Below are 26,136 nucleotides of genomic sequence, written 5' to 3'. Positions count from 1 at the left end.
CTATTGAAGTGAAAACTAGGATTACTTGCTCAAGGTAATTATATTATATTATTTATCACTAAAAAATATATATAGATATATATATATATATATATATATATATATATAATGATAAATTTTTGAAAAAAAAATTATAGTTTTAAAAAATTATCACAAAATGCACTAAGTAGAGGAGAGGAGAGTTATGACGATGGAAGCCAACGTTTGCTTGTTTCTTGAACGAAAATGATGAGGATAAGAAGTACGAGGACAAGTCTAACCAAAATTAATAGAGTTTACGAAAGTAAGGATGAGTTTGACGATAGCCAAAAAGGTCAGACAATGGTAGCGGTGTTGGGCGGTGGCCAATATAGGTAATATTATTATTTAAAAAATATTTTGGAAGAATTTTTAAATTAGATATCAATTGAATTTTTTTAAAAAATAAAAGATTTTTTCATAAATTCGCCCATAACTAAATCCTAATATTAAATAGTTTTCATATTGAAGGAAGGCTGGACTCGCCAGTGCTAATGTCTCAATCAATCAGTGTTGGAGCAGCTGCCAGTAGTGTATTATGGATTGATAAAGCATGTGATGATCATTATTATATGAGGAGACATGGTCCATCCGACTCCTGGAAGCAATCCATTGACCATTACTCTTGTCTTTGATTCTTGAAAGCACAGCCAACGCAATCATATTCTTCTTTTGCCTTTTCCTTTTCCTTCTCTTTTGACGAAGAAAAAGGAAGATCAAAACAACTGAGGAGGCGACAAAGTCTTTGATCGGAGATCACATCCAAAATCGCCAATCACACAGCGTCTCGAACTGAGCACCATCGTCCTCCAAGCTCAGCTCAAACGGTGCGCTGCAACCGTGGCATGGGAATCCGGATAAGATAGATATAGAGGAAATCTGACGGTGGTGACAGAGGCCACGTCACAGTGTGCCCGTGCCGTGACGACACACTGTTTGGAATTTGCTGGCTGACGGTGTCGGTGCCTCAAAATATGGCGCACATTATTGCACCACCATCAATGCATCATGCAGGCACGTACTGTCCACAGCAAGCAACGTACTCAGATAGCAACCAACCCACCGACTCAAAGTTATCCCCGGCTTTTACTTTGGGTCATTTTATCTTTATATATATATATTATACTGGTGTACCTTTATCACATGATATCTCCTAATTAATTATTATTATTATTATTATTTTGATAATAATAATAATAATACTGGTGTACCTTTATATATATATTATACTGGAGTGGAGCTGAATCGGTCACAATGTTACTCTTGTAGGTCCAATCCTCACGTGATGTGTTAGTCGAGTAGGGTCGTATTGTCGACCAGAAGGAGATTGATCCAAATGTAGGAGGGGTAATAATTTCACGGACCAAACAAAAGAGGCAAACGAGTTGGAAAAGGTGCAAACATCCATGTGATGTGCCTCATCTGCGTCTTCGATTCCGCTAATGGATGTCAGTACCTCTGCCTCTCTACTTCCTGCCGATTGGGATGCGTCAGCGGTAATTAACTCTCTGTGCAAATGATCTTTCAGTAAGCTGGTAATTCCACACCGAAAGCTTTGCAGGGAACGTAGGACCAGCAGCAGCAGCAGCGGTTACGGTGACAGCAGTATTGGCTGTCGACATCGGAAGAACCGTGATGAGGCCTCACGACGGCCACACAGAGAGGTCCCACGCTCTGTCCTCCACCGTCACGTTCCTCACGCGGGCTTCTTAATAAATCCTCGCCCTTGGACTCCGCCTGCTTCTGCTTCTCTCTGCGTAGCCATGAGGGATCTGTGCTTCCCCCTCGTTCTTCTGGTGCTCCTCGTCGGCGCCCGGTGCTCCGCCGCCACCGGGGAGGAGAAGGCTGCGAAGGGCGGGAAGCCCTGGCTCGACACGGGCGGGCTGAGCCGGGGGGCGTTCCCGGCGGGGTTCACGTTCGGGACGGCGGCGTCGGCGTACCAGGTGGAGGGGATGGCGCTCCAGGACGGCCGGGGGCCCAGCATCTGGGACGCCTTCGTCAAGATCCCAGGTAAATCTCAGCCGCCCATTTCGTGCTTTGATGTCCGCTCTCGCGATCGGACGGTCCAGATTGATCAATATGCTAACCATTGTGACTCCGTCGTTTCCTCTGTTTCTTCTTCGGATGCTTTAAATCTGTTGATGTCCGATTGGACGAGCAGGGGAGATAGCTAACAATGCTACTGCCGATGTCTCCGTGGACGAGTACCATCGTTACAAGGTAAATATGCACGCCAAATACTTTTACTTCTCTGATACATGCTCTGGTTTTCTACCTCGTGTCACCATTTTTGTGGAGCAATTGAGATCAGTGTAACCCGATAATGGAAAAGAGATAACTGTATAAGAAAAACACTGTTTGAACGAAGGTTATAGACATCAAAAAGAAAAAAGAATCTATGCAAATTATCGAGAGCATGAGATACTGTAAATCGCTGAGCATTTGTTGGACAGGAAGACGTGGATATCATGAAAAAGATGAATTTTGATGCATATCGTTTCTCGATCTCTTGGTCACGCATTTTTCCAGGTAAACTACAACTCCCATCTACCATCGATTTGTATGGGGTGAGATCTTCTTATCCTTGACGATGAATGATCTCCTCGTTCTGGCTTCTCTTTGCCCATGCAGAGGGAGAGGGAAGAGTGAATTGGAAGGGAGTGGCATATTACAACAGACTAATTAATTACATGCTACAGCGAGGTATATACGCTTGACATTGGAACCAAAAACCTGTTCTTATCTTTGAAGATCTGTAGTGAGGTTTTGGATGTATTCCTCCTTCAGGCATCACTCCCTATGCAAATCTCTATCACTATGACCTCCCGGAGGCACTGGAGAAGAAGTACAATGGCTTGTTGAGCAGGAGAATTGTGTAAGTCTGTTAAACCATTCTTTCTTTCTCTCTCTCTCTCTCCCTCCAAGATGTCAAGATCGATCCTCGATTGTATGGTTTGCAGGGATGCTTATGCAAACTATGCGGAATTTTGTTTCAAGACGTTCGGCGACAGGGTGAAGAACTGGATGACATTTAACGAGCCAAGAGTAGTAGCAGCTCTCGGATACGATGACGGTAAATTTGCTCCAGGGAGGTGCACGAACTGCTCGGCTGGAAACTCTGCTACCGAGCCATACATCGTTGCACATAACATGATCCTTTCTCATGCCGCTGCCGTCAAAAGATACCGTGACAAGTATCAGGTAAACACCATTCTCGATTCACACTTTGAAATGTAATGTTGGATGTCGACTTTACTGTAGATTTTCACCTTTCCAGGCTAAACAAAAAGGTAGAATTGGTATACTCTTGGATTTTGTTTGGTATGAGCCACTCACGGACTCGAAGGACGACCAAGACGCAGCTCAAAGATCGAGGGATTTCCATCTGGGATGGTAATATGTATCCAAAAGTCTATTATCTGGAGATAGCAGTTCATTACCCTGTGTTTGATCTCATCATATGCTTCTGCAGGTTCCTGCACCCTATAATCTACGGTGAGTACCCGAAATCGATGCAGGAGATAGTTCAAGCAAGGCTTCCCAAGTTCACCGAAGAAGAGATCAAGATGGTCAAAGGCTCCATCGACTACGTGGGGATCAATCAGTACACGGCTTACTACATGTTCGACCCTCATCTTCCCAAGCAGGAGAAGCCCACTCGTTACCAGTCGGACTGGAATGCCGGATTCGCATGTAAGCTCCTCCATTGCCATGCGTCGTCCGTACGAGGACACCAGTACTAAATCTCGTATCTGTTGTGTTTGCAGTCGAGCGCAATGGTGTGCCAATCGGACCAAGAGTAAGACATCTGTTTGCTCTGACTACGTTGTTGTCGACCTTTGATTCATTCGATGATGCGAAGTGGCATTTGCAGGCGCACTCCGCGTGGCTTTACATCGTTCCCTGGGGGATGTACAAAGCTGTGACCTACGTGAAGGAGCACTACGGCAACCCCACCGTGATCTTATCTGAGAACGGTATCCATGACGAAGCTTTTGCTCTTCCATTTCACTGTGTGCAGTCACTGACTCGACGACGACGGTGGTGACAGGAATGGACGATCCCGGAAACGTCACTCTTCGACAGGGGCTGCACGACACCACCAGGATCAACTACTACCGGAACTACATAACGGAGCTGAAGAAGGCGATCGACGACGGCGCCACCGTGATAGGTTACTTCGCCTGGTCCCTGCTCGACAACTTCGAGTGGAAGTCCGGATACACGTCCAGGTTCGGGATCGTGTATGTGGACTACAAGAACCTCCGGCGGTACGCGAAGATGTCGGCGTACTGGTTCAAGCAGATGCTCGACAGAGGTAAGAGGAACTGAGCCAGGAATGGCTCCCGTGCTTCGATCGATTTCGTTCTTTCCTCAGCGCTGGTATCGGCTGAAGTGGCTGCCAAACAGAGTTTGTATCCGAACCGCAGCATAACAATAAAGGAGGAGTTGGTGACCGGACAATGCTTTCCATGCTCTTGCTGTTGGAAATCTTCATGTCGTGGGCAATCAAACCGGTTTAGATGTTATCGAGTGATCTCTGGAGTCAAATCGACATATCGTTTCTCCTCATTTGAACTGAGTTTTGATCCGATATAACTGACGGAAAGATTACGATAATATATCGAAAATGGAATGTATGAAATAAAGGAGGTCGAACACTAACACGTCTACGTTGACTTCAATTACAAGTTTCTAACACTAACAGGTCTTGGTTGACTTAAATTACATGTCAATCAAGTTTGAGATGGATATATGATATAACAACAGACGATAAAGTGGAGGAAGGGGAAAGGGGAAAGGGGAAAGGGGAAGGGGAAGGCGACGACTAGCCGCAGGAGGCCGAGATGGGGAGTCTATGGCCGAGGAGATGTTGGTGGAGTAGCCTCGGTGGGACGGACGAAGCGCCGCTTCTCCTCCTCCAATTGTCTGGAGGCGGCCAGGTAGGCTCCGGCTGCCGCCTCGGCGGTGGGGTAGGTGCCTAGCCAGAGGCGGACGCGACGGATGGGGTCCCTGATCTCGGCTGCCCACTTCCCTGACGGCCGCTGCCTCACCCCCTTCTGCCTCCCGGAGGCGGATGAGGATGCACTCGACGGCCCCGATATTTTGCGGGTTTCTAGGGTTTTGTCCGTACGAATCAAGGGAATCTCATACCTAACTCGCTTCCTCTTCTTCTTCTTCTTCATCTTCTTCGTTTTCTTCGATCCACTCCCACCTTCCTCATCCTCGTCGTCGCTGGAGGACTCGGTGGTGTCAGGATCGGCGAAGAAGACGCGAGCCTTTCTCACCGCTTTGTTCTCCAACCCCAACGAATCGTTCAGCTTCTCCGACAGATCGCGCTCGGACGGAGCCGATTTCTCCAGCTGCTCCTTCGGACTCGAACCGGAAGCACCCATTTGCTCCGGTTTCTTCGTCGTGCTCTTCCTCTGCATCCTGCCTCCCACCTTCCTCCTTCCTTGGGTCGAAAACCGGAAGCACCCAGCTCGATTACCAGCTCCTATGTGAGAGAGGAGAAAATGAACATAGTTTCTATGGTGGAGGGTTTCCAGGCGAGCTTTGAGGAGCACAGAATCGAGGAGCGGAATCTGATTCATGCACTTGGCAGCAGCAGCAGCCGGCGACGGAAATCTCCGCCTAGCTCTTGCTGCTACGTGGAACAATCAGAAGAATCAATCATAAATATAAATTCAAAAGATAATACACATAAAATTAATCTAAAACTTTTTATTACTATATTTAAAAATTATTTTTTTATTTACCCACATATAATTAAAATTAAAAGCTTATATATATATATATATATATATTGAGGTATATTTTTTATTAGATCGTACTCGTTATTCCCTACTAAAATAACTTTGTTACAGTAGATAGCAAACTACCGTTTTCCCTTCCCTTTTGTCCTGTCATCTCATCTGCTCCGTCACGCCGCCGCCTCCGAAGTCTCGGCTTCGCGCCGACTGTTTTTTTTTTTCTCCTTTAACATAAATTAATTATCATAAATAATATATGTTTATTTAAATTATTAAATTATCTTATTTATAAAGTATGAATAAAAATTAAAATTATTTTTAATTATATGAATAAGTTAAAATTTTATCAATGAGTTAAATTATTAATTGATATGATTTTCAAAAAGAAAATAGTTTAAAATTTATTTTTACGTGGATCATAATAAATAAATGTTATAGTTATATCTTTGTGTGTGAGAATAAATTAAAATAAATTAAATCTTTTGGGGGGAGTTATCTTCTTGTATATAAATAGGTCCTAGATTTCTAATTTCTCACTCAAACCGATAAGTGGAAGGGTTGAAGAAAGAATTTTTCGAGAAGAGATAAGATTTTTTTATTTTTAACATTTATGTTTGAAATTTTTGAAATTAGGATTATTAGATTTTTATGATGCATAATAATATTTTAATTTTAAAATTTTATGATTAATAAATAATAATAATAATAATAATAATAATAATAATAATTGATTTGTGATGTTAATTTGACTCGTAATGATCTCTTAGGCTTAATTAAATTTCAAGATTGATTTAATTATTAAAATTTTATTTTTAGATTATAATAATAGTTCTAATTCATTTAATTAGATATATCTATGTTTTAAGAATAATGTATAAATCCTTATGATTTAATTAGTTTTAAATTTAAGATTATAAATCTAAATTGTTTAATTCATATATTTGAGTTACACCTTAATAATTGAAATAAAAAAAAATTAATTTAATTAGTGGGGTCAAATTTAGGATTTGACTTAAGTTAAGTTTGATCAAACCAACTCATATGGCCACATACGACTTAGCACATATGGTAAGATATAACTTAGCCCATGTTGTCGAGTATAGTCCAACCAATATGGTTAGATATTATTGGGAAAACGGTAGGAGCATCACATGCGCAGCAAAAATTAAAACAAAAATCATTTCCCATACAAAATAGCATCAGATCACCGAGAGATGATCAGGAGCATAAAAAACTCAAAACTATAAAATCGCATAAGGGGTGAAATGTTTTCACCTAGAGGAACTCGTATATCCCCCAAAAACATAAATTATGGCCCACTAGATGAAGAAGCTTTCATGAACTCCTCTCTAACGGTAGTCAACATGATGGATGACAGCGACGATGCTCCTCCTTGTGATGGACTCTCTCCTTATGACAATGCTCTACAATGCAACAAGACAACAATTGTAGTAAGGAAGGGAGTGGGACTTTTGCTATCCTCTCACACAAAGGAGACTACGGGAGAGAGATCAATAGAGGGAGATGGGTGGCTCCAATAGGTATAGTCTATGACCTTTAGAGAACCATTTCTATTTATAGACAACCCCTCTTGTTAATCCTAATGGATCTCATGTAATGGCTTAATGGATATTGTATCTCCATCTAATAACCAATAGCTTAACAAGTATCATATGCTCATCGAATAATCACTTTAAACTCTTTGTTTTATTGGGTCTAATATATTGAATCCATTAAAAGGCTAAGGGGGCTTATTAGATATCTCATATTCAATTCTCTACTTGTCACGTCGTCCACTTTATGTGTGTGACCCCCTAGGCCCAATATCAAGCTGGTCATGAGTTACACCTATCAAAATACATTATGACTCATAATTTCTTCTAAATCAATGAATTATTATTATCATAATAATTCACTCAACTCATTAATTATGGACGTACTATGCCACAACGCTATAATACTCAAATGGTATAAGAGAATTTAATATATTGGATCTATCTACCCTTAATTACCATATATCTATAGTTTCTTATCCATCTAATACCCCAGGGACCATATATTATATATGGTGTTATCATGTCCATACGAAATCCATCTAAGTCTCTCTCTTATCCTTTATTGACATACAATTGTCTTCGTAAGATTGACTGTCATTCTCAATTGTCGTAGTATGAAACTTTCAGACCTGTAACGAATCATTTAATGAACTCATTCTTCAGTAAGCACCTGCACTTGGACACAATAATTAGATGATTCCTCCATTCGTTATTAGGAGGAACATATCCCCACTTAGGCAGGTAAGAGATGCCACTTAATCCATTATTAGAAGAAATCTATCCCGAGAAATATATCTCTACATCTGCTATTGGAAAAATATACCATCGAGTATTATTATTATTATATGACTGTTATACATATTATCGAGATATGTTGCATGTGACTAATACACGATTTTATTTACTATATAAAAATTATCATTATTTTTCTAAAACAAAGGTGTCATAATGAATTAATATGCTATCATTTTATATTTAATTATTAATATATATAATAAATATTAAACCTATTTTATAATTTTTAAATATTTTACCAATATATATGGTTGTTGTTGCATCATCATATTATATTTATTTTTAGAATAATATGATACTTTGTAATAGATACGAGACTTAGGTAAGAAAAGATTTTTTTTTTATCACATTTGACTTTAGTAAGAAGATTTTCTTAGTAAAAAATATTTATTATTATAAAGATAAATATTTAAATTTAATATTAAAATAATATATATTTTTTATAAATATGGGATGTTCATCATCCTCCTCAAACCTGAGCGGACTCATCCTGTACACCAAAAACCCAAAATGAGAGACTATTTTTGCCTCAATAATTTAGTTATGATGTTTGGTTGATTATAAGACTCCTAAATCTAAGATGCCTACCGTTTAAATTAATTAAAAACAACAAGATTGTAAGATATTACTTTTCCTCACGAAAAATAAATTCATCTCTTTTTTTAGAAAATACAGTTTATAGTATTTTCGAACCATTACTTCTTTATTTCGTATTTTGCTCAATTATTTTTTTATGAATATAAAATCCACACAAGATTGGAATATGCCATGTCAATACAATCAAAATAAATAATATTCTTTAAATACCTTTTATTAGGGGAAATTTTCTTTACAGCAAGTGATTAAGAGAGGATCTTTATTTTTTATAAATTTATTTAAACAAAAAAATTAATTTAACATCGAAGGGATCGTATCGTACGAGAAGACGATCACGGAAATGAAGCGATATCAATGATGATTTTGTGCAGTTCAACGTGAGAATTGTAGCATCGTCGTCATCATTATAGCTACATCAAAACATCGTCGACGGTGAATCGAGGTGTGTCCTCATGACAGTCCTCGAGAAGAGTGTCCATGGTGATTGGTAGAGCTACATGCATTGATGAGGCAAGCCCCGAGAACACGAACCAATCAAACCCGTCTCTCACATTCCAATCCAAACACTACCCGACAATCCCAACAGCGTCGATCCATCTCTCCCGTGCACAGCCTGCGTCATTCTCGGTCTTCTCATCCCACTTCGTAAGCTGTTTGAGTCGATGGTTGAGAAGACGCGACAGCACTCGGCAGATCGAATTTTCACCCAAAGGAAGAAAGCAATCGAGGAAGACGATGAAAGCGACGTCGCTACTTCACTCTCCAGTTGACTCACACCTCAACATCAGCAGCACACAGGATATCGTGTATTTGCGAGCGACAACACCACCAAGAAAAGACAGAGAAAACGAGAAGCACTCGAGAAACAAAGCGTTTTATTTCCTGCATTTACCATTATGGACGTGAAACAAAGCTCTGTATGCCAAGAATCTCCCTCGATTACATCTATAACTCAGTGGTAGAACCACAGACATCAATGATTTATCAGCATAATGTCATCAACTTTAGGAGATTCTCCCAATACAAAGCCTTTTCTTCTTCTTCTCGCCTTCGCTTCGTTACCTATACACCAAACGGACCAAAACACCACCAAACGTATCTCTTCCCTGGGGGGCATTTCGGGATGATCAGCTCACATGAGCTACCTGTTGTGGAGCGGATCCGGGCAACTCGGCACCCGCCGCTTGGTGTCTTCCAAACCACCCCCCTCCGCCGCCGTCCTCGGAGGCGGAGAATCGCCGAGATGGACTGGTCTTCTCCTTACGAAAGGCGTCCGGTCTCTTCCGTCAGCGCTGGAGTTCGCCGGGAGCGTCCGAATTGCCACCGCTCTAGAGTCGAACAACAGCCAGAGACTACTCAGTAGAACGAGACACAGAACCGCGGCTCCCGTCCTCCACCTCCTGGCCATCGAGGCGTCACCCAGCCGGCACTCTTCTCATCGCCGCCGCCTAACCCACACCGGAATCCGAGCTTCCACCAACGAGGAAAACAGAGAGAGAGAGAGAGAGAGAGAGAGGTGGTGATGGCTGCCTTGGAGTGCCGGAAGCTCCGGCTTGCACAGTTTAAGAGAGCTGGAGGTCGAACACCTGCCCGTGATCTAAGATATAATATCAGGAACACCACTGGTACGACGCCGTCGATGGCGGGCGCTGTCTTCGTGGTTTCGCATTTAAACCATGGTCTATTAGCCTCACTCTTCGTGTTCATCACCTAAACTTGGAACCACTCGAAGCAAATGGTGGCACAAACTCGCCTAATCAACCTCGTTGTCACAAACCAAACAGCTGGAAGATGTACAAACAAGTATATATCATCGAGTCTTCTTCACTGTTGCCTACCATCATCAACCTATCCCTGCTGTCTCTGTCTCCAAGAGTTCCCATCGAATACCTTCGGGTGTAGGCCACAGTGAGTTGGTCATTTCAGCTGCGCAGCTTGCATCATGGATCTTTGATGGGACAATGCTGCACTTTGAGCATACCCACTTGTCCTCTGCACAGCTTTGCATGTTGATATGGTAATTAGATATGATTTCTCGACTTCCACCATTTTTTCTGAGAATTTTTCCTACACTCGATCAGAGGTGTTCTTCTATTAACCTAAGTAGGGTCAGATGATTAAGTAGGTTAGGAAAACCAGACAAACTGGCCATCGTGTGGGTCAGGGAGAATCTAACCCACTATATTAAGCTGCAGAAACAAATGGTTTCTGGGAACTGACAAGGTGGGTGATCGGGGGATGATCCACGTTGCCGGAGACTTAGAACACGGTCATTTGGAACTCTTTCAACCCTTCCTTTTCCTGCTGCACTCCCGAAGGAGAGAGGTGTAGAAAGGCCAACGGAAGGGGGAAGACTGGCCAGGAAAAGCCGGTCCTTGGTGCGCAAAAGCCGGGGTCTTTTGTCCTTGCAAACCACCGAACCAGCTTTCCCAGCCGGAGGTCATAAAGCGACTACCGGGAGCTTCTCCTTGGCTTTTGTTCTCCCCTTGGCTTCTTGTGTTCGTCCCCTTCCCCACTGGTCTGGTCTCAGCGTTAATGCCCCTCGCATACCACCCGATTCATCAGCCCCCATAACCTGACCATGTCGTCGCTGACTTCCACGTGCGATCCGGTTAAGCTGATGAATGCCAATGAATGAGCCAACCACGAATAGAACCAATGCATACGCTTGTTGATGGTACTTCTTGCACTCTCATGAAGAAAACAGGGAGTTGAGAGTATGGGCTAAGAGGAAGGCCATTTGATCTGAGCAAAGCCCCGTGGTCTGCACCGGCTTCCAATGAGATAAACACCGACATCAAATGCACCTTACACCACGCGTTGCCGAGTTCCGGGCACGGCCGGCCGATACGGTCGGTGCACGCTTTAACACCATCACTTACAAGGAGTGAATGCGTCAACTACTCGCCTTAATGGAGGAGCATCTCCGGCGTTGCTCATGTCGCCGGTGTTGGTGATTCATTCCTTGGACCTGGATGCTCAGGCGATGAATGATTCAGGTTCAGCCTCGTATGAACTGTTGGCCTGCAGGCACCTGGAGCGATCACCTTCTCAGAGTGCAGGGCTTGATCGATCCATGCATGCACTGCATCAGCTGCGTCCTTAGAGCATGCGGGTCGAGGGGGCAGACGAAGCTTCAAAGTGGGAGATCATTCCATTACTCTTAGGAAGAAAGTTAGAATCCCCTCTAGACGATGAATCAATTGAGATCAAGCCAGACATTAGATCACATTACAACATCGAGTCCAGAACAATAGAAATTTGTACTCTAGACTCAGGCGTTGGTACAAGGAACTTAATATTCTTGCAGCCTACTCCACAGCAGATGATGGCATCTTCTTCACCAACACTTCAGAGGTTTACATGTACCATAGCATCATTAACTTCCCCCAAAGGATGGGATTAACTCCATTGATTGCAGCATTTGGATCTGTCTTTTCGGGCTGTTCTTTCCTTTATGTGCACTTAACACTTACCCTTCTCAGATCCTAAATCGACGGGGGATTCGTATGGTTGGCAAGAAGGGCCCATCGCATCCTGACATCTCGCTGTCCAACATGGCCGACAAATGTCCCCGAAGGTTGGGGGACGTGCAAGTTGCCATGGTTACAGGAGAAGCATGAGCTGCTCCTCTGCGCCATGTCACATGGAAATCTAAAGCTTGGTCTAAGAATCACCGCAACAGTTTCGCGAGCAGAGCTGGGAAAAGTGTCGGGATTAGAACAAGAAATCGTGTTCTTGGCTTTGCATGAGTTCATGGCCGGCTGCAGGCAGCGCCAGTGAACTGGGAAGCTGTTATGTTTGCCATTATTATGAGAGGCTTCATCAAACCCCAATCTTAAAATGCTTCAATCAAAATTGATGATAATTTATTATTTTACATACTTGATAGTGATCCTTTACACTATCAGCACAGCTTGGTTGTCATCCACGTCGGGACTCGGGTGCGCGGGAGTCTTCATCCGATGGGGTCGGACTTTGGCTTTGGCTTTATGATATGGAGACTGCCCTTTGGCTGTTCCCTTCCTCTTTATCGTCTATCCATGCATACAAGTCGAGGCCAGGAAAGGGACTCCCGACTTCGATCTCTTCGAAGATTTTATTAGAACCGGGTGGAAATTGAGCTCATGACCCATCTTAGTCACCGACCCTGCGATAGGTTTTTATCCTTTAGCTCGAGGACTGATCGTACTTATCATATTTATGGTTGCTGACTCATCGGGCGAAAAGCTTACTCCTCAAGCATATGTCGGGCGTCCTCATAGCCATGGCGGCGAATAGTGGCGTCGCACTCAATGCCATCCCGATCTTTGCGAGACGGCGTCGTACTCGGTCGGCGTCGTCCCGACCTTTGCGGGATGGCGCTGGGCTCGGGTGGCGCTGTCTCAACTTTTGCGGGATGATGCCATACTCAGTCGGTGCTGTCCCGATCTTTACGGGACGATGCTGTACATGGTTAGCGCCGTCCAATATTTATGGAATGTCATTGACCGAGGGGCATGGTCCGTTATGTTAACCTTTACATTGATGTGACTGTGAATAGTGGTGTAGAGTGCAGGTTATCAAAATGTGCCCTATCAATACTCATCCATAATCCAACATTTTAGTATTTTTAATATAATATCAGGCATTTTCGTAATTCTCTAATAACTCTAATTTTTTATCTAATACTAAAAATACCCATACTCATCTATTCTTTTTCCTATTGATCAATTCAATTACAATATTTTTATACTATATTATAGTATTTTTTTATCAATACTAGGAAAACATTATAATATAATAATAATAAAAATACTATAATACAATATACTTATATTATATTATATTTTTTTTATAATTTTTATAAACATTATAACACAATATAAAATACACTATCATGAAATCAGTTCATCTGATCGGTATATAAGAAGTAAAAAAATTGATTATCAAATCAATAATATTTCAGTACTAGGTATATATATATATTATATATATATATATATATATTTAAAAATAGTTACTTCTCGAGAAATGAATTTTCTTCGGGAATTCATCCATTAATATTTTATACAACCGATATATAACATATCTATAAAGTTGGTGGCCAATCTATGGATAAAATATCAATAATATCCTGAGGTTTCCTCCTTTCCCCATCCAATTGCTCTCACCGGTCGGTTTGGCGTCTCCTTATATTTTAACGTGGCAATAGTCGGTGATTTCCTCTCATTTGTTTAGTATATTGTGGCAACCACACTCCTACCAATTTAGAATAAGCATTCTAACACCATTGTGCTATTTAATCTCAACTTGGCTCCAATTATTGAATGCAATCTGTGCGGAATTCAGACACCAATACGATAAACAACAACAACAACAACACTGTATGATCTCTCTTCTGCAGAATGAGGGCCCTTTGGCCAACTTTAGAGATAAGTGGAGAATCCTCTCATCTCCCCCACAATGGTTGGACCTGTCTTCCGTCCCCAGCAGTGGTTTCAGAACAGTGGAGTCCATTCCGAACGACAGCCTCATATTATTCGATGCATCCCCCCCGGCTTCACCCTGCAACTTGGCACCAGAAAATTGATGGATTACCTCCACCAGCCAGCAAAACAGGGGACTGATACAGTGAGCACGCAAGACATGGGAGGTTTGGTTGCAGAGAAGTCCAGCTGCGACGCCTGTCCCTTGTCCTTGCCTTCTTCTCATCACCGCATCTTTATCCCCTCCCTGCTGCATGCTGAATGCTTTAGGAAGCTGTATGGGGGATGGAATTTGGCGAGGTTCGTTTGCTTTTTTCTTGGCCTGTGTGCAGAACCTATGTCCCACACGTACATTGGCGTGCCCACCTTCTTCTCTCTCTTCGTCAGCTCCATGTATGCTGCAGGTGGCTTTCGGCAAAGCCATAACTGGGAAGTACCAATCCCCAGAATCCAGCTGTTTTGGACTTTCCATCCATTTACCCCTTCCTTCTCTCCTCCCCCCCCCTCCCCCCCATTTGTTTGCCACCTAAAAACAGATGCATGCAGAGCTTCAGGTTTCTTCTTCTGAGCAATCAAAGTATGATCTGTTTCATCACTCTTTGTCCCTCGTCCAAGTTTCATTAGTTCATGAAACTTGTTTGTTCCTCGTCCAATTAGCTCATGAAACTTGCGAGGGACAAAGAGTCATGAAACAGATCATACTTTGATTGCTCAGAAGAAGGAACTTTGATTTCATCTTCCTTCATAATGATACATGCTAATATATAGGAATGGCTGCGAACATATACCTCATAGTCTCTGTACACACACACACACTAAACCACTCTAATCTAACACCTAATACAACCCAAAAGAGGCGAGAGAGAGAGAGAGAGATGATTGCGATACAAATTCCTCAAAACATGCTAAAAAAACTCTCCTTGGTTGGGTTTATGATGTCGCGGGCAGTGCCAGGCCGAGATCGGCCGTGCACGCGTCCGCATCCCAGCAGCTGAGGTGGCGTCGCGCCTCCGGAGCGGGCCGAGGAGCCGGCTCGGAGGAGACCGGTTCGAAGCCGAGGGTGAGTTCGAGGCCGACCTCGTCCTCCTCGGGCTGCTCCGGCTCGCCCTGGCTCACGTGCGACGCCTCCTCCGCGGTGTCCGCGGAGGACATGCACTCGTTCTCCCGGCACTCCCCGTCTTCTCCCCCGGCAGCGGCCGACGGCGTGACGGGCACGGTGGCGTCGCTGCCAACCGACTCGTGGCTCCTGGCGCGCTGGAACTCGGGCGAGGGGGTCGCCGCCCGGGCGGGCTTGGACCCGGAGCGCTTGAACCGGGAGCGGGGCTTGTTGACCTTGTGCAGCTCCGCAGCGGCCTTGGAGGCGGCGGCGGCACCGGGGCCCTTGAAGACGTGGCGGATGTCGTAGGCCTTGAGCGGCGGGGCGGGGATGGAGGCCACCGTCTCGGAGGGGATCTGGACGATGGGGGATCCCTTGAGCACGGCCTCCACCGCAGCCTGGCAGAGCTGCCAACTGCCGGACCACAGCAGCCCGACGGAGCCGTAGATAGGGTTGACGATCCGCCCACAAGCCTCGTACAGCAGAGATCGAAATATAGCTGCGAGAACCAACCCAACAACACATCAACAACACAAGCAACAGAGGTGGAACGAGTCACAGTCGGACAAGAGAGATACAGACCAGGGCGAAGGTGGTCAGGGCCGGCGTTGATGAGGTTCATGAGGCCAGCGCGGCCGTAGAACTTGGCGAGGAAGACGGTAGCATTGGCCTGGGACTCGGGGTTCTTGATCCACTGCAAGCAGGGGCGGATGCTGCAGTTCTCGCTGCACCCTTTCCGCAGCACTCGGCATCCGTTACAGCTCATCCTCATGGTCGAAATCCTACTCCTACCTCAGCTAAAGACGATGGTGATGTGCGAGGAGGAGGAGGCGGAGAGAAGGGGGTATATAACTGGTGGGGTGGGAGCACGGCCGTGGGTTTCCCAGGTTTGGCCTCTGGTTTCCATGGAATGGGAAGGCCGGTTTGCAACATTTCTCATAATAATAATAATAATTAAGAAACTCCGTTTCATTCCACCCTCCGCGTCCATTGGAAGCGGGCCCCATCTCACCCTCCTCTCTTGCCAGCCTCTCGGTAGATACAGATCACCGGAATCTTTCAGAGCGAGGCACGGGAGCTCGTGGGGTCCACGTATGGCCCACAGAGGATTGCGGCGGCGTCGCCCCATGTTCTTGGCTAACGAGAGGAAGACGACGGAGCGCTACCTTTCCGCGTCGAAGCGGTAGGAAGAAGATGATTCGTATTATGAGGACGAGGCGGGGAAGGGGGGAGGAAGAAGACGGAGCTCGTACGAGTAGCCGGTTTTGTGTGGAACTCGTACGAGGAGGGGGCTGCGACGCGGTGGAGGTTGTCGCGGTTTTCCCGCTTTGGAGTCGTCATCTGTGGGCGCCGGCACGATGGTTTTCCGCCTCGCCCACCGCCCCCACATGCCATGGTTTCCCAGTCGTAATCCAACCTCAATGCCACACGCTCTCTCTCTCTCTCTCTCTATAATTTTTCGGTAGACAGTGACTTATATCGTGTCGAAGCATAACACAATCTACATATGAATTCGAGTCTCATAATCTTAAGGTAAGTAAGAAAAATCATCGCGTGTCAGCATTAAAGAGAAGAAGAAACGCATTAATACACGATTGACGCAGCGAGTCAAACATTTCGTGAACATCAAGGCATCGCGTGTTAGATTCTTTCCATCCGGAGCTTTGACGCTCCAAAAGTCCACTCACCCATCTCGTTGATCCTTTCCATCTGAAGCTTTGACGCACCAAAAGATTCGTGTACATGGTTTTACATGTTCCAAGTGTCAATCAATCATATAGTATTCGCATTATTGATTTCAGTAGCGGTTCTTCCGCTTTCGGAAACGGAAACATTCCCGCTGTTTTGGGGCACTTCCCTGTGTCTGACGTCACGCACTGCCCCTTCAACCTTGGCCCATGGTTTTTTTTGGGCGGGGTGGCACGTCACGTCCTCTCGCCGGAATATGACGTCATCGTGCGTCGTAAATGATTGGCCGCTGCTTTCCCTTCCCTAACTCCGTGCCACGGTGTTGGAGTTCGATCGACCGGCTGGGGATGCACCCTCAATCATTTTGGTTTGCCTTTATGATTCGTGTCAGCAGTTCTCTCGGGACAGAGTCCCTCGTTATCCATTCCCACAACTATGCGATCAATTCCTCTCATTCGCGATGGCACCGAATCACGAGGACGAACGGACGGACCCGATGCAATCTCGTCAGCAAATTACACGTCCGTGAACGTCTAATCTGTCCAAAATGGCAAATATCTGCTCCCCGATTCATTCCCCCTCCCCACAAGATTTCCCCACTGCTTCATCATCATCACCCACCTAATTGATTCCATACAACTTGGAGAAACAAAAAGGAGTACTCACCGACGACTTCATCTCCCCTGCTCTGCCCTGTTCCCTACAAGTCTTATCCTCCAATCCAATGGGCCATGGAAGAAGCACGAGGAACCAGCATCCGCTGGAAACAAGGGGCTGGCAAATTATGGTACCGTGGGCGGCTGCCATGGTAATACAAAAACAGGGTAGTCCGTGCTGCCGACTCGCCATGGATGGATTCGAGAGAAGGATGGTCGGAGTAGACCTCCTCCAGAATCTGTGGGCATCGTTCACCCCACGACCCCAGCAAACTGGGGTGGACGAAGGGGCCGGAGCTGCTCCAGGTTGGTGATGAACGGTGAACGCTACATGGGACGTGGCGAACTCGTCAATTTCGCCCTCCCGCTTTATTTCTCTTACCCGTCCGCGTACCTGGCTTCCCGAATGGAGAACAAGATGGGCCAGCATGGGCCCGGCGGATTCCTACGATCACAATACGGCGAGTTGAGAATGGGTACGTCGACTTATTTTACTTCGTAATCCTAAAACGACCGCAGAAGTAAATGGCAATTGGATTTGTCAACGATTTCAGTCAACATGGAAATTGGTTCCACGGCATTGCACGTGCCAAGATCCAAATCACGAGAGTAGTCACGTCCAATTCAACTTGCACGAACAAAGATGGCTGTTTAGTGCGTGTGCATTCGCACGTTGCCTTCATTTAATGGATGGACACTGTGGGCTTCCTTTTCAACCTTTGCTCTTCGTGGACCGGCCCATTTCGTATGCGTCGTAATAAAAAAGACCCAACCCGACCCATCAATTCGTGTTCGGCTCACTCGGAACATAAAGAGACCAAAATTTAACCGTTCATGAGTCTCAGCACGAATCTCAAAGACATCAATCGATTGGTGCCCGTCTCTCTTTTTTTTTTTTTCTTTTTTTTTTAAAAAAATTAATTGGAAATTATTTGTTTACGCGGACACAAACCGGTATTAATTGGATCGACGACGCCTGAAAACCCTTCTGCGCGCTGTGTTTCTGATCTGGTCGATTTCTAGGGTTTGCGGATTCAGATTCGCGAGTCTCGTGGAAGCGGAGATGTCCGCCTTGAATTCCCTCTTCAATCGAGCCCCCTTCGGGACGAGATGGTTTGCTTCTCTAAATTCGTCGCCCTTTATTTTCTTCTTGAATACTTCTTTTCTTTCTTGATCTTCTTTGATCAAAGATCTTGAATCTTTCTTGGTATGCCCTCTTGTCGAGGAATTCATGGTCGTTCTAGATCTGGTTGGATCATCGTCGTAGACAGTTGAATTAGACTTTCTGTTCGTACCAACTGCGATTCAAGGACGGCTCACTCTCTTCTAGTTCCTAAGATTGATCTAGAGCTTGAAACGTTTGCAATTCGTGCTAATAGCTTTGAAACCAATGGTTTTCATCTAATTGGATATCCGCTTAAGTTGTAGGGTTGATCTGCTTGGAATTTCCAATGTTGATATTGAACTAAGATTACATAAATCTTGCATTTGTCCTGATTTGGGAGGATATGGCTAAAGTCTTCATTCATTGCCTTAATGTGATTGGAATTAGAAGATACGGCTAGTGTCTTGTTGCTAAAAGGAATAAACCATCCAGCTCAACACAAAATGTCTGAGTTTCTTGTTCAAGCATGCTATTATGCATGAACTATTTCCACCTTGCAGACTTATTACTGACTCCTAATAGCCTAGGAAACCCTTTGGTGTAAGTTCAACATTAAAAAAAGAAGGCTGTGACACCAAGTCTTATATTGTACGTTTACCATGCATGACCTTACGGTTCTGTTTTTGCTTGTGGTAATGGTAAGTCTAAAGCTTAGTGAAAATGGTTGACATAAATGATTAGTGTCTTTACTGTTACTCTCCTACGTGATAATCTAGTTCAGTATTTGGATGATACAGGTTAGGAGTCTATAGAAGCTCATCATTAATTCGTATTCAGGTGTCATTATATTTTTATGAGTGTCTCTTGATCACATTTATTAATCTTGACACTTTCTTGACCATGATACTGCCATCTCTTTATTTGGAAAGTGCGCTCTACTTTTGTAATTAATACCCAAAAAATTCCATCAAATCAGGCAGGCATGAATTCATTTATTTAAATTTATGCTTTCATATTCTTTTACTTTCTCCACCTTTTCTTATATTAGAACTTTTCTTTTAATTATGATTATTACATTCTTTATACAAAGACAAAATCAGCCCCAAAGTCCCTAGAAATGCAGAAAAAACCATGAACCTATTGACTTGGACTAGAACTAGGCCTAAACTAGACCTTACTAGATTGATCCAAATCATGTCAAAGTTCAATAATTCAAGGGCTTGATTCTGTTAGAAAAATAGAAGCTCTGTTAGTCATTATTTTCTGATTAGTTAAAAGATAAAGAGGTCAATCTAATGATGTTGGAGAGAATTTTCACAACTTCTAAAAATTTGCTGTATGGTTTTTTTCCAACTGAGCATTTGAGCATATTGAATATTGAAGGAAAGCCTCACTGGTGGTGTTGAGAATCTCTTATTGGCTAGTCACCCTAACGAAAGACAGTGGAACTTATGGAATTAAGTTAATTTTGAACACCATAAGGTGAAGATTCTAAGTCATATAATAACTATTATAAACTTCTTTCATTCTGCATACTCACATTAACCCACCATAGAGTCAAGTGAATCTTGATGAATCTTCCCTTAACTGTTTTCTGACTAATAAATCTGTCCCAATCTGGAAATTTGATCTGACCATCAGTTTTTGGGATTGGTCAACATGCCAACCTTAGTCATTCATATCCTAGCTCTATAGGTTTGATGTGTGGCAATATTTAGATTCACATGTAACTTACTCTGGCCTCATCTTAGTCTGTGATTATTGTGGGTTGTGTTTTTTCAAATAAATTTGATACTATTTGCTATGGAGGGACATTACTGAACATGCCTCTTTGCTATGGGTATATCTGATTTGTGTGCAGCAAGACGTGCTTGAATCTGGCTATATCACGGATCAAATTGCTCCGCAATAAGAGAGAATTGCAGCTTAAACAAATGCGCAAGGAGATCTCTCAATATATTCAGACAGGCCAGGAAGCTATTGCTCGAATCAGAGTAAGTGCATACACATAAACCGAACTACTCTTTTGACTCTCTATATAAAATTACTGTTGCATCTTCTGTTGGTCATTAACTTAGGTGGAGTATATCATCCGCGAACAAAATATTCTGGCTGCCTATGAGATCATAGAGTTATTCTGTGAATTTGTTCTTGCACGTGTCCCGGTCCTCGAAAGCCAGAGGTTTGTTATTTTATTGCATTTCACATTTCGTTTATGTCCTATTAACATGTTTTCACTTTATTGGATGCACTATTGCGGTAACCTTGTTCTATTTGATGGCTTTAAGATAGTTTATTTCAGTAGGGATATGAAGAGAAGAAGAAAGAGGGCTTACTGGCATGATCTTTCTTCTTCTCTCAGCAGAATGTTCACTTATCACAGTTGCTGAATGTCCCAGTTTTGGTTAAAATGGTATACGTCGCCCTTGAGTAGGATATACCAATAAAGAAGGGAAAGAGCAGAAACTTAACAGATACCTACGTCATTACGAATCAGTAATTCTGTATATATACTTCTCAGATTGATTGATTTTTGTTCATAGGACTCTACTGTGCAATATAACACTGGTGAATTTGAATCTCAAAATACTATTTAGTATTTACATTTGTTGGTGAATTTACCTTATTTCATATGGTGGAGCGACACCAAATATAACCTTTCGTATGTATGGGATTCCTCTTCTGCTTTCAACAAATATAGGAGGTTTCCAAACCCTCGAAGTACCAAAATAGGCTATTTCAATCAAGGTTTGTCGTACCATAGCATACCGCTCGATATGGGCAATATGTACCGGTCCGATAAAGGACTACCACAGGCAGTACATATTGGTATGTCGGTATCCCTATCGTACCATGTGTTGGTACATTGGTACGACTTGGTACGTACTGTACCAAAAGCTGGTCGATACACTAATATGGACCGTAAGGTAAATTAAGAACAGCTTACAGTTCTTCTTTAATAAGAATTCTGAAATGCAACAATATATCTCTGAAAGCAGCATCTGCTAATAAATTTTGAAGTGAAATTGTAAATAATGTACAAATATTTGGTTAACCAGCAAATTAGGAAAGGATTGTTCTCAAATTTTAATTCTAATAGTATGCTACAATGTGCAATCCATGCTATCATGGAACGCCAGAAAAATGGACTGTTTCTTTACCAAGAAAAGCCTTTTCACAATTTGTATGTGTAAGTGGATGGTACAGTAGGGTGCCATTAACAAGGCACTAAAAATGCAAGCAACTCACAAACTAATCTGACTGATGACAATGAAATTGGTGTATATATGACTGGACCTCCTCTCTTTACTGCAAATCATAGCTGCTTGGTGAAACTATAGATGCTTATGAAGAGAAATAAAATTGTAAAAATTGAGAAATCCGAATCGCATATGAACTTATGAAGTATTGAAGCAAGAGTAGTTGTTTGATATTTTTATTTGTCACAGTAAATTCATGTGTGTTTTCAATTACAGCAGCTAAATTCACCCTCTCAGCCCAATTAATCGTGACTAAACCAAAATTTGGCCTACGTAGGACTTTAGAGGAAAAGGAGAGAAACCAAAAATTTTGGCTTCTTTGTCGTTTATTATTATTATTATTTAAAAAATCTTGTACCAGCCTAAAACTGTTTCAGTTGTTGAGTTCAAGATTAGTAATTTAAATGACCTATTTAATGTCAGGTGCCTAATACTGCTAATTGTGAGCTGCCAGTATAAGCTTGTATATAAAACTTAAAGAATTGAAGAATAATTCTATTTGCTACAGTATGTACTCATTGAATCTTCTAACTTTGAGATCAGGTAACCAACATACGGCTTAATTTAGTCTTTTTTACACATCCAGTCAAATATTAAACTTGTTGGCCATTTAGTAGTAAATTGGGCCTTAAGTTGCATAGAGTTGGATAAAGAAAACAGCTGTTTAGAAAAAAAAAAAATAGAAGCACATAGGCTTGGACGGTAATTTAGCAACAGGTTACAAAAGCAGTCTATGCTTTATTACTTGACTAAATGCTTTATTACGAAATCATTATTGTTGTTGCCATTCTTTAGTTGCAAAAATTCATCGTGACCTATCATGCTCTTATCATCCGTTCATTCAATTGCATAAAAAGTTCTTTAAGTTATAAACATTGATAGAAGCAGAGTTGAACAAGGTAATCCAAGCTGATGAGAAATAGAATGGTTTACTTTGAGGATGGCTTCTTAAGGAAGAGCAGCAATAAAATATGCCTATAATTTAAATCTATATGCAATTAAACTCCATTATTAAGTTTGGGTTACTTTGCTTAATATTAGTGCTCTTCTTGTACCACAAGGGTCACCATTTTTTGCCATTTAATTTATAGTTGTTTTATCATTGTGACAGGGATTGCCCATTAGAATTGCAGGAGGCCATTTCCAGTATCATCTTTGCTTCTCCAAGGTGTTCTGATTTACCAGAGTTACTCCATATTAGAAACTTATTTTCAACAAAATATGGTAAGGAGTTTGTTGCAGCAGCATCTGAGTTGCGGCCAGAGAGCAATGTCAATCGCATGGTAAGGAACATTTTATCCGGTGCTGCTGTGGAATCTCAAGTGGTTGACTTTCTGCAGTAAATTCCACAGATTATCGAGAAACTTACAGCGAGAGCTCCACCGGCAGAGTTAAAGATTAAGGTTTTAAAAGCAATTGCCCAAGAGTACAATCTGGTGTGGGATTCATCAAGCACTGAAGCAGAACTCAGTAAAAACCATGAGGACTTGCTGGTAAAGTCTTTGTACTAGTTGCTTTTGCTATTGTCTTTATTATTTGCATCATCTACCTGGATCAAGTTGCTCTCGAAGTTGCTACTGCTGGTAAGACACGTACTTTTCAACCCTGACTAAGCTTTCAAACTACTTTGATCTTTGGCAATTATCATATCCTGGTTCACATCAGCACTTTTATTGGTTTGTTGAGTGCCAAATTGTTTAAGAACAACTTATTGGAAAAAGTTGCCTGAGAAGACAGAAAACTAAACCTTTACATCAACAAAACAATCTGTTGGTGATTGGTAATTTTTTACAATTCTGATCTTAGTCGGACTACTGATTTTGCCATAAACAGAACTCTGGTGGGAATAGATTCATATTGCTACTTGCTACCCAGATAGTCAGAACATTATAAGTGGTGGTTGCTAGTGGTGATTTTTTATCATTAGTCCCTTAATTTTTCTAACAATGAAAGTTGATTTGTCATCATGTTTATTTCGCAATTCTCAAGTTGGCTTTACATGTTTTGGAGAATATGATTGAATTGTTTGTGCTCTCAAATTTTTTTGCATGTTAATCGCTAGTATCATCCAGTAATTCCTCGGGTCTTCTCTCCCCTTGCTGATCCATACAACATCATTCAGTAATGCTCAATTTTGTTCCATTTCATGATCCACTGACTCGATGCCCCTTTGAATGGCATTCATATGACTGCATAAGTAATAATTAATGTGTCGTATGTAGGCATGTCACAGTCAAGGTTTCTTACCTTCCAGAAAACAATGTCAGTTTTTATCTTCATTTGTCATTTCCTTTCTTTATATGTGGACATGTTTGCTTACTGAAGGTGAAGCCAGTTGCCATCTTTTCTCTTAATCAAAGGCAATAACAGTGGCAGCTAAAGTTTTATCAGTAGGAGGTAGCTTTGCCACCATGACAGAGGTAGTGATGGCAATGACAATAGTGATGATGGTGGCCACCACTATAATTGTCTCGACAGTGGCAGTAGCAACAATGGTGGTGGTCGTTTAGAAGTAGACTGCCAAATTAGTGTGATAATGACAGTGTAGCAGTGGTGTCAATGAATAAGATGATGATGATGGTGGTTCATGGTGGTCATAGTAGCTGACATTTTAGTGGTAGTAGTAGTGATAATGGTGACCATGGCTGCAGTGGCAACATGAAGGCTTGAATCCAAGCTCTTACGAGCTTTGGCTGAGAGTGGCGGAGGACATAGGATCAAAAAGGTTAGGGAAAACCTATTGAATAACTTGCGAAACCAGTAAAAGTTTTCTAAGATTAGTGTTTTACTTTATTACTTGTAAAGATGTACTTCATTGTTTTTAATTATCTTGCAAATCATTTAGCTGGCCAGAAAATTTTCTATAATTATACACACCTTTAGTAATTCTTATTTCTGCTGTTATTTTAATTCTTTGATGCCTTATTTTTGATGCAACATCCCACTTACCTAGCGATGCTTGCTCTCCTACTGAACTAGGTTTCTCTTCAAGTACAGAGATTATTGTGCCAATTGCAAATGTCAAAAACACATGTTACTTGTTTCATCATTTCTTTATGGAACAACACATAACAAAGGTGAAGTAATTTAGTTAATCAAACTATGCAGTAAGATCAAATTGATTATTGTTTGTCCATGAGAACCTCATTTAAAACTTTTATGCTGTAAACTCAGTCCTTGTTCTTTTGCTCCTTCCAAATTACTTTCTTGATGTTATTACAGCATTTAATTTCATTGTGTGTGGCGCAATACACTTAAATTTCATTAACGTGGTTGACAAGATGCTTGAATCTGTAATACAGAAACACACAATATACTGCAATAACTCTGCATATGGTTTTCCAACTTAGTTTTATGTTTTTATCCTATATTACTTTCTGTATATTTTTTAGGAATACAATTCTCATCTCTTCATAATTTGGTTATCGTAAAATGCAGGATGGTTTAAATCCTACAAATTCACAGGCAACTGTAATTGCAAGCTCCACTGGTACTTCACAAAAGGATGGACTACCTGTATCGCCTGTTAGAGAGAATCGAACGGAACAATTGCCTCAGACTTCTATCCCTTCAGTTAATAACCTTTCCTCCCTTGCAAGCAAAATCTCTGTTTCGGATGATGGCAAAGCAGATGCAGTAAGAAGTGAAACTGAAGTACTGTCAATTGACAAGACATCATGTTCAAGTCAAAGTTCGTCAGACGTCTTGGAGAAAGCCCGAGCTGCCATCGCGTCTGCCGAGCGCGCATCTGCTGCTGCGCGCGCTGCAGCTGAGCTTGTAAAGGTCAAATTGCCTCGCCAATCGAATAATTATAGCTAACGAAGTAAGCTAACCGACAGAAGTTTATGTTGTCTATTTACGATTTCTTTGTCTGTGTGTAGATACGAGTGTGGATCTCTAGATAAGATCCTGTTAAGATTGGGAGGTAATGTTGTTATCGAGAGTTTTCCTAACAATTATGCACATGCTTTGGTCGTCAATTGTGTAACAAATCAGAGAATACACTGTCAACTAATTTATCATTCGATATATAATCATCATGTGGAGTCTACGACACACCTTTCATTTGTCTACTTGTGTGGACAAGAGGCCAAAGAATATTTTACGAAATATTCATTCTCCTTTCCGCGAAATATTTCATTA

General features: G+C 42.3%; 4 protein-coding genes across 4 annotated transcripts; 2 read left to right on the top strand and 2 right to left on the bottom strand.

Annotated features, from left to right (window-relative positions):
* The first annotated feature begins 1,488 nt into the window (after positions 1-1,488).
* On the top strand, positions 1,489-4,590 carry LOC103979901 (beta-glucosidase 1). Its single transcript, XM_009396157.2, has 12 exons — positions 1,489-1,514; positions 1,580-2,028; positions 2,180-2,238; positions 2,472-2,547; positions 2,650-2,721; positions 2,806-2,893; positions 2,979-3,219; positions 3,296-3,411; positions 3,491-3,711; positions 3,786-3,817; positions 3,893-3,995; positions 4,070-4,590. Exons 1-12 carry the CDS (start codon positions 1,504-1,506, stop codon positions 4,348-4,350), a joined length of 1,749 nt encoding a protein of 582 aa, XP_009394432.2. The 5' UTR covers positions 1,489-1,503; the 3' UTR covers positions 4,351-4,590.
* A 284-nt stretch (positions 4,591-4,874) lies between these two features.
* Positions 4,875-5,450, bottom strand: LOC103980076 (ethylene-responsive transcription factor CRF2-like). The gene has a single exon (XM_009396360.2). The coding sequence runs from the start codon at positions 5,448-5,450 to the stop codon at positions 4,875-4,877; it is 576 nt and encodes a 191-aa protein (XP_009394635.2).
* Positions 5,451-14,928: 9,478 nt separating this feature from the next.
* On the bottom strand, positions 14,929-16,180 carry LOC103979903 (LOB domain-containing protein 40). The gene is made up of 2 exons (XM_009396158.3): positions 15,866-16,180; positions 14,929-15,782 (listed from the first exon to the last, which is right to left on the bottom strand). Exons 1-2 carry the CDS (start codon positions 16,053-16,055, stop codon positions 15,118-15,120), a joined length of 855 nt encoding a protein of 284 aa, XP_009394433.2. The 5' UTR covers positions 16,056-16,180; the 3' UTR covers positions 14,929-15,117.
* Positions 16,181-18,580: 2,400 nt separating this feature from the next.
* On the top strand, positions 18,581-26,060 carry LOC135608446 (uncharacterized). The gene is made up of 6 exons (XM_065101336.1): positions 18,581-18,741; positions 20,595-20,727; positions 20,812-20,915; positions 23,105-23,276; positions 23,346-23,486; positions 25,432-26,060. Exons 1-6 carry the CDS (start codon positions 18,692-18,694, stop codon positions 25,810-25,812), a joined length of 981 nt encoding a protein of 326 aa, XP_064957408.1. The 5' UTR covers positions 18,581-18,691; the 3' UTR covers positions 25,813-26,060.
* Positions 26,061-26,136: the final 76 nt, after the last annotated feature.

The sequence above is a fragment of the Musa acuminata genome, chromosome BXJ2-3, assembly GCF_036884655.1.
Source record: "Musa acuminata AAA Group cultivar baxijiao chromosome BXJ2-3, Cavendish_Baxijiao_AAA, whole genome shotgun sequence".
NCBI lineage: Eukaryota > Viridiplantae > Streptophyta > Magnoliopsida > Zingiberales > Musaceae > Musa > Musa acuminata.
Note: the sequence above shows the minus strand (reverse complement) of the source record. Positions and strands in the feature narration are given on the sequence as shown.